Genomic DNA, 8,148 nt, shown 5'->3' on the forward strand with positions numbered 1-8,148 from the left:
GCAGTACCTTTTCAAAAGGTACACTTTTGTACCTTTTAGGTACTTATATGTACCTTTAAGGTACCAATACGGACTGTTTAAGTACTTATATGTACCTTTAAGGTACCAATATGGACCGTTTAGGTACTTATATGTATCTTTGAGGTGCCAATACGGACTGTTTAGGTACTTATATGTATCTTTAAGGTACCAATATGGACTGTTTAGGTACTTATATGTAGCTTTAAGGTACCAATATGGACTGTTTAGGTACTTATATGTAGCTTTAAGGTACCAATATGGACTGTTTAGGTACTTATATGTAGCTTTAAGGTACCAATATGGACTGTTTAGGTACTTATATGTAGCTTTAAGGTACCAATATGGACTGTTTAGGTACTTATATGTAGCTTTAAGGTACCAATATGGACTGTTTAGGTACTTATATGTAGCTTTAAGGTACCAATATGGACTGTTTAGGTACTTATATGTAGCTTTAAGGTACCAATATGGACTGTTTAGGTACTTATATGTAGCTTTAAGGTACCAATATGGACTGTTTAGGTACTTATATGTAGCTTTAAGGTACCAATATGGACTGTTTAGGTACTTATATGTAGCTTTAAGGTACCAATATGGACTGTTTAGGTACTTATATGTAGCTTTAAGGTACCAATATGGACTGTTTAGGTACTTATATGTAGCTTTAAGGTACCAATATGGACTGTTTAGGTACTTATATGTAGCTTTAAGGTACCAATATGGACTGTTTAGGTACTTATATGTAGCTTTAAGGTACCAATATGGACTGTTTAGGTACTTATATGTAGCTTTAAGGTACCAATATGGACTGTTTAGGTACTTATATGTAGCTTTAAGGTACCAATATGGACTGTTTAGGTACTTATATGTAGCTTTAAGGTACCAATATGGACTGTTTAGGTACTTATATGTAGCTTTAAGGTACCAATATGGACTGTTTAGGTACTTATATGTAGCTTTAAGGTACCAATATGGACTGTTTAGGTACTTATATGTAGCTTTAAGGTACCAATATGGACTGTTTAGGTACTTATATGTAGCTTTAAGGTACCAATATGGACTGTTTAGGTACTTATATGTAGCTTTAAGGTACCAATATGGACTGTTTAGGTACTTATATGTAGCTTTAAGGTACCAATATGGACTGTTTAGGTACTTATATGTAGCTTTAAGGTACCAATATGGACTGTTTAGGTACTTATATGTAGCTTTAAGGTACCAATATGGACTGTTTAGGTACTTATATGTAGCTTTAAGGTACCAATATGGACTGTTTAGGTACTTATATGTAGCTTTAAGGTACCAATATGGACTGTTTAGGTACTTATATGTAGCTTTAAGGTACCAATATGGACTGTTTAGGTACTTATATGTAGCTTTAAGGTACCAATATGGACTGTTTAGGTACTTATATGTAGCTTTAAGGTACCAATATGGACTGTTTAGGTACTTATATGTAGCTTTAAGGTACCAATATGGACTGTTTAGGTACTTATATGTAGCTTTAAGGTACCAATATGGACTGTTTAGGTACTTATATGTACCTTTAAGGTACCAATACGGACTGTTTAGGTACTTATATGTATCTTTAAGGTACCAATACGGACAGTTTAGGTACTTATATGTAGCTTTAAGGTACCAATACGGACAGTTTAGGTACTTATATGTATCTTTAAGGTACCAATATGGACTCTTTAGGTACAAAGGTGTGCCTTTTGAAAAGGTACCGCCTTATATGTAGCTTTAAGGTACCAATATGGACTGTTTAGGTACTTATATGTAGCTTTAAGGTACCAATATGGACTGTTTAGGTACTTATATGTAGCTTTAAGGTACCAATATGGACTGTTTAGGTACAAAGGTGTGTCTTTTAAAAAATTACCGCTCCAGTGACAGCTTTTGTACCTTTTTTTCTGAGAGTGCATTTACTAATTTTTGCTAAATGAATACATATGAATTAATAACTAATAACAATTTTAAAAAAAGACAATAAAAGAAAATTAAAATTCCTTCCTATAAACACATATTCATTTAACATTTAATAACACATCATTATTTATCCATTATATCAATCCTGAACCGACGGCATCTGTTATTAAAAAAGGTTGTTTTCTAGAAGGCATAAAACATTAATTTATCTTTTAATCAAATGAAAATTAATCAAACCCTTCCGTTTTTGGCAAACAAAGTGATGCACAACACAGGTTTATGGTTAAAATTAAAACATGGGAAAAAAATTGTGTGATTATTCCTTAAAAAATAATGTTTAAATAATAATTTTATTAGTAGTAGTAGTAGTAGTACTACTACTATCATTACATTAAGTAATATATTTGTCACAGTTTCTTTAGGTTAAAACAAACTCTTATTTTGATGGGTTGCTGTGAAGACCTTTTAGTTTCTGATCTAGTTTTTCTCAAATGAAACACATGAAATGCTCATGAAGTGACTCTCAGAGCAGTTTTAGAGATTATGTTGATGTGTTCATTAACTCATATATTGAGGCTGAAAACACCACGAGCATCGCGTGCGCCTCACTATGTGTGTAGTAAATGAAACCAGAGGCACACAGAACATGCAGGATTCATATTCTCAGATCCATGTCGCGTTTTGATTTAAGTGAACTGACCTACTTTTGATTTATTAGTCTAAAATTTGGCAAATTCTGTGACATTCCGCATTATACAGTAAATTCCGTTTTTATGACTGGATTCCATCCGTGTTTTCCGCATCACGGAAATCATAGGGCCCTAGATTAGACAGAGAGGTGAGGAAGAGAGCATCTGTAGACTCACAGCTCGGCGAGTTTCTGGCAGAACTCCCAGGCATCGGGTTTGATGCGGATGATGGCGTTGTGTGACAGATACAGCTGCTGCAGCGTCAGGAGGCCGTAGAGCCAGCCTTTGCTCACCTCCGTCAGGTTATTGTACTCCAGCTGCCTGCTCACAAACACACACACACACGCGCACACAAACACACATCACCAGTGTTAATTTTGACAGCAAATTTTGATTTAGTTTTAGTCATAGTCTTTTGACTAAAATGCCATTTAGTTTTAGTCATATTTTAGTCATCTTTTTAGTTTTAATCGACTAAATATCATACAATTTTAGTTGACTAAATCTACAGTAAAAATGGGTTTAGTTACAGTGTAATGCATTTATTAAGCATTTCTCTACAATTTCCAAACTCATTATATAGGTTTGATATTAAGGTTTTATCATGATTTAACTGCGGTGACACACAACATGCCTTTATGTTAAAATTAAATAAAACCACTTCTCATAAAGAACAAGAACATGGTCTTCTTTTTAATGAAATACCAATGATTATATCGGCTAATTATGCATTCTTTATAGCAACTTGTTTACCATATTCTTCATTCTTTCAAGCAGACATATTTATTTCTATAAATAAATTTAGATTAATCTTTAGGGCTACTAAAGTTTTTCAGTCAAGAGCAGTGTGTGATTTTCTGTCTTTCTGTTGTTGCTTGATTAACATCAATGACTCAATAGCAACTAAATTAGGCTGCTGTCCCTTTAAAACCGAAGGCACAGCTGCAACGGATGCAATGTACTGATACACGTTCTCCCTGCTGTTTACGTTCACTTAAGACGTAATCAACTGTGTTTACGTGAATACTCTATCGTTAAGGTACCAATATGGACAGTTTAGGTACTTATATGTATCGTTAAGGTACCAATATGGACAGTTTAGGTACTTATATGTATCGTTAAGGTACCAATATGGACAGTTTAGGTACTTATATGTACCTTTAAGGTACCAATATGGACTGTTTAGGTACTTATATGTACCTTTAAGGTACCAATACGGACTGTTTAGGTACTTATATGTATCTTTAAGGTACCAATATGGACAGTTTAGGTACTTATATGTACCTTTAAGGTACCAATATGGACTGTTTAGGTACTTATATGTACCTTTAAGGTACCAATACGGACTGTTTAGGTACTTATATGTATCTTTAAGGTACCAATATGGACAGTTTAGGTACTTATATGTACCTTTAAGGTACCAATATGGACTGTTTAGGTACTTATATGTAGCTTTAAGGTACCAATATGGACTGTTTAGGTACTTATATGTAGCTTTAAGGTACCAATATGGACTGTTTAGGTACTTATATGTAGCTTTAAGGTACCAATATGGACTGTTTAGGTACTTATATGTAGCTTTAAGGTACCAATATGGACTGTTTAGGTACAAAGGTGTGTCTTTTAAAAAATTACCGCTCCAGTGACAGCTTTTGTACCTTTTTTTCTGAGAGTGCATTTACTAATTTTTGCTAAATGAATACATATGAATTAATAACAATAATAGAATTTAAAAAAAGACAATAAAAGAAAATTAAAATTCCTTCCTATAAACACATATTCATTTAATGACCAAAAACACATCATTATTTATCCATTATATCAATCCTGAACCGACGGCATCTGTTATTAAAAAAGGTTGTTTTCTAGAAGGCATAAAACATTAATTTATCTTTTAATCAAATGAAAATTAATCAAACCCTTCCGTTTTTGGCAAACAAAGTGATGCACAACACAGGTTTATGGTTAAAATTAAAACATGGGAAAAAAATTGTGTGATTATTCCTTAAAAAATAATGTTTAAATAATAATTTTATTAGTAGTAGTAGTAGTAGTACTACTACTATCATTACATTAAGTAATATATTTGTCACAGTTTCTTTAGGTTAAAACAAACTCTTATTTTGATGGGTTGCTGTGAAGACCTTTTAGTTTCTGATCTAGTTTTTCTCAAATGAAACACATGAAATGCTCATGAAGTGACTCTCAGAGCAGTTTTAGAGATTATGTTGATGTGTTCATTAACTCATATATTGAGGCTGAAAACACCACGAGCATCGCGTGCGCCTCACTATGTGTGTAGTAAATGAAACCAGAGGCACACAGAACATGCAGGATTCATATTCTCAGATCCATGTCGCGTTTTGATTTAAGTGAACTGACCTACTTTTGATTTATTAGTCTAAAATTTGGCAAATTCTGTGACATTCCGCATTATACAGTAAATTCCGTTTTTATGACTGGATTCCATCCGTGTTTTCCGCATCACGGAAATCATAGGGCCCTAGATTAGACAGAGAGGTGAGGAAGAGAGCATCTGTAGACTCACAGCTCGGCGAGTTTCTGGCAGAACTCCCAGGCATCGGGTTTGATGCGGATGATGGCGTTGTGTGACAGATACAGCTGCTGCAGCGTCAGGAGGCCGTAGAGCCAGCCTTTGCTCACCTCCGTCAGGTTATTGTACTCCAGCTGCCTGCTCACAAACACACACACACACGCGCACACAAACACACATCACCAGTGTTAATTTTGACAGCAAATTTTGATTTAGTTTTAGTCATAGTCTTTTGACTAAAATGCCATTTAGTTTTAGTCATATTTTAGTCATCTTTTTAGTTTTAATCGACTAAATATCATACAATTTTAGTTGACTAAATCTACAGTAAAAATGGGTTTAGTTACAGTGTAATGCATTTATTAAGCATTTCTCTACAATTTCCAAACTCATTATATAGGTTTGATATTAAGGTTTTATCATGATTTAACTGCGGTGACACACAACATGCCTTTATGTTAAAATTAAATAAAACCACTTCTCATAAAGAACAAGAACATGGTCTTCTTTTTAATGAAATACCAATGATTATATCGGCTAATTATGCATTCTTTATAGCAACTTGTTTACCATATTCTTCATTCTTTCAAGCAGACATATTTATTTCTATAAATAAATTTAGATTAATCTTTAGGGCTACTAAAGTTTTTCAGTCAAGAGCAGTGTGTGATTTTCTGTCTTTCTGTTGTTGCTTGATTAACATCAATGACTCAATAGCAACTAAATTAGGCTGCTGTCCCTTTAAAACCGAAGGCACAGCTGCAACGGATGCAATGTACTGATACACGTTCTCCCTGCTGTTTACGTTCACTTAAGACGTAATCAACTGTGTTTACGTGAATACTCATCAAAACGGACAATTCGACATCATTTTGTGTGTAATTCTCCGTTCATGCGACGCGAGAGAGTAACGTTACTCGCGCGCTGTGAGAGGCGCTTTCTGTGTGTGTGTGCTTCAGTGTCTGCGCTCAGAAAACCGGACCGAATTGAGTTCTCTCTTGCGTCGTCAGATTTATCCATGTGTCTGCTCTTCTCTTACTCCCACATATTGACATTTTTGAACGTTTTATGCGACGTGTATTTTAGCTTATGTCCCGCCGGTTCATATGTACGCATCTAACCTCGTAACCACGCAGCAGATTCGTTCTGAATGAATCTCTTCCCAAATCGTCCCTCCCTAACATTTTCGTTTCGTTTTTATTCGTTGACGAAAATGTCAATAGATTTACGTCATAGTTTTTGTCATTCAAAAAGAGTTTTAGTTAGTTATCGTCTCGTCGTCGTCAGTGAAAAAATTGTTGACGAAAATTATTTGTCAACGAAATTAACACTGCACATCACACACGAGTTCTGGATTAAGCATGAGCGATTAAACGTCACGCGTCCGCTCCACTCACAGGACTTCCATGTTGTTCAGACCCCAGAAAGCACCGTCCATGAGCCGCGTGATGCCGTTCCTCTGGATCTTCAGCGAGCGCAGGCCGTGAAGCTCGTGAAACGTCAGACCCTCGATGCGCCTCACGCGGTTCCTGCTCAGCTCTCTGTCAATCACAAGCACAGCGGTCAGGAACAGGCACGCCGTGGCATGAGACTGATGTGAGCGCGTCACTTACAGGTGCTGCAGGTGCGGTAGAGGAAAGATCTTGGGTGGGATGGAGCTCAGACGGTTTTTGTTGAGCTTTAACACCAGCAGCGTGCTTGACAGATTACTGAAGCAGCCGTGCTCCAGCGTGGAAATACGGTTATTATTCATCAACCTGCAGAAACACACGATTATTAAACATTACAATTCCCCCAATCTGGACAAAGTTCTCTCACTTAACTCTCAAAATAAAGTGCTCTGTGACTGGAAAGTGTAAGAAATGAGCTGCTGTATGTAAAACAAAACAGATGTCATTTCCCACTATGTTTATAAATGGTCATTTATTTCCCCTAACCTGATTAAATGTGTCATCTTTCTCATCAAATTCTTACATTGTTTCAATTAATTCAGTTAGAATAATAAGAAACTGTAGAGTTGTTACCATTTAAATTAAATCAGCATCAACAAACTCCATCGTTCCACTGCAGGAAACACAGAAGCTGCATCTGAAGTGGCATTAGATGTATTTACACAGATTGTTTGATGAAGCGGAGAGGTGCCATAAATGCATTCACACCACATAATTGCAAATGCATAAATAATTTTATAAGATTAATGTTTTAAATCATTTTATTAACATACAATTCAGAAATGATGGGAAAAATGCAATGATACTTATAAATATGAAACCAAACCACCAATAGTTGGCGGCAAAGACATTCATTCAACAGATTCGTTCAAATGGCTGATTCATTCATTATGAATGGGTTACTGAATCGTTGACTCACTCGATTCGTTCAAAAACGAGGATTCATTCAGTAAGGAAACACCGCTGTGTTTAAACTAGTCTAACGGCGCACAAGCTATAGTCTAAATGACCTAAAACTAGTCAAAAAAGAGCTTAAACTAGTCTAACGGAGCATAAACTAGTCTAAAAGAGCTTAAACTAGTCTAAAGGAGCATAAAGTAGTCTAAATATAGCTTAAACTAGTCTAACGGAGCTTAAACTAGTCTAACGGAGCATATACTTGTCTAAAAGAGCTTAAACTAGTCTAAAGGAGCATAAAGTAGTCTAAAAAAAGTTTAAACTAGTCTAACGGAGCTTAAACTAGTCTAACGGAGCATATACTTGTCTAAAAGAGCTTAAACTAGTCTAAAGGAGCATAAAGTAGTCTAAAAGGAGCATAAAGTAGTCTAAAAACAGCTTAAACTAGTCTAACGGAGCATAAACTAGTCTAACGGAGCATATACTTGTCTAAAAGAGCTTAAACTAGTCTAAAGGAGCATAAAGTAGTCTAAATAAACTAGTCTAACGGAGCTTAAACTAGTCTAACGGAGCATATACTTGTCTAAAAGCGCTAAGCGCTGTCTAA

At 35.4% G+C, this 8,148-nt stretch overlaps 1 protein-coding gene across 1 annotated transcript in view; it reads right to left on the reverse strand.

Annotated features, from left to right (window-relative positions):
• The window catches only part of lrig3 (leucine-rich repeats and immunoglobulin-like domains 3), a 45,732-nt gene that overhangs the window by 19,652 nt on the left and 17,932 nt on the right, over nt 1–8,148 (reverse strand). Inside the window, exons 5-7 of the mRNA XM_016452180.1 lie at nt 6,807–6,950; nt 6,591–6,734; nt 5,188–5,331 (exon numbers count right to left, since the gene is read on the reverse strand). Of these exons, the coding sequence (XP_016307666.1) occupies nt 5,188–5,331; nt 6,591–6,734; nt 6,807–6,950 (432 nt within the window). The remainder of the gene's footprint in view (nt 1–5,187; nt 5,332–6,590; nt 6,735–6,806; nt 6,951–8,148) is intronic.

This window comes from Sinocyclocheilus anshuiensis, unplaced genomic scaffold (assembly GCF_001515605.1).
Source record: "Sinocyclocheilus anshuiensis isolate Anshui unplaced genomic scaffold, SAMN03320099.WGS_v1.1 scaffold1543, whole genome shotgun sequence".
Taxonomy (NCBI): domain Eukaryota; kingdom Metazoa; phylum Chordata; class Actinopteri; order Cypriniformes; family Cyprinidae; genus Sinocyclocheilus; species Sinocyclocheilus anshuiensis.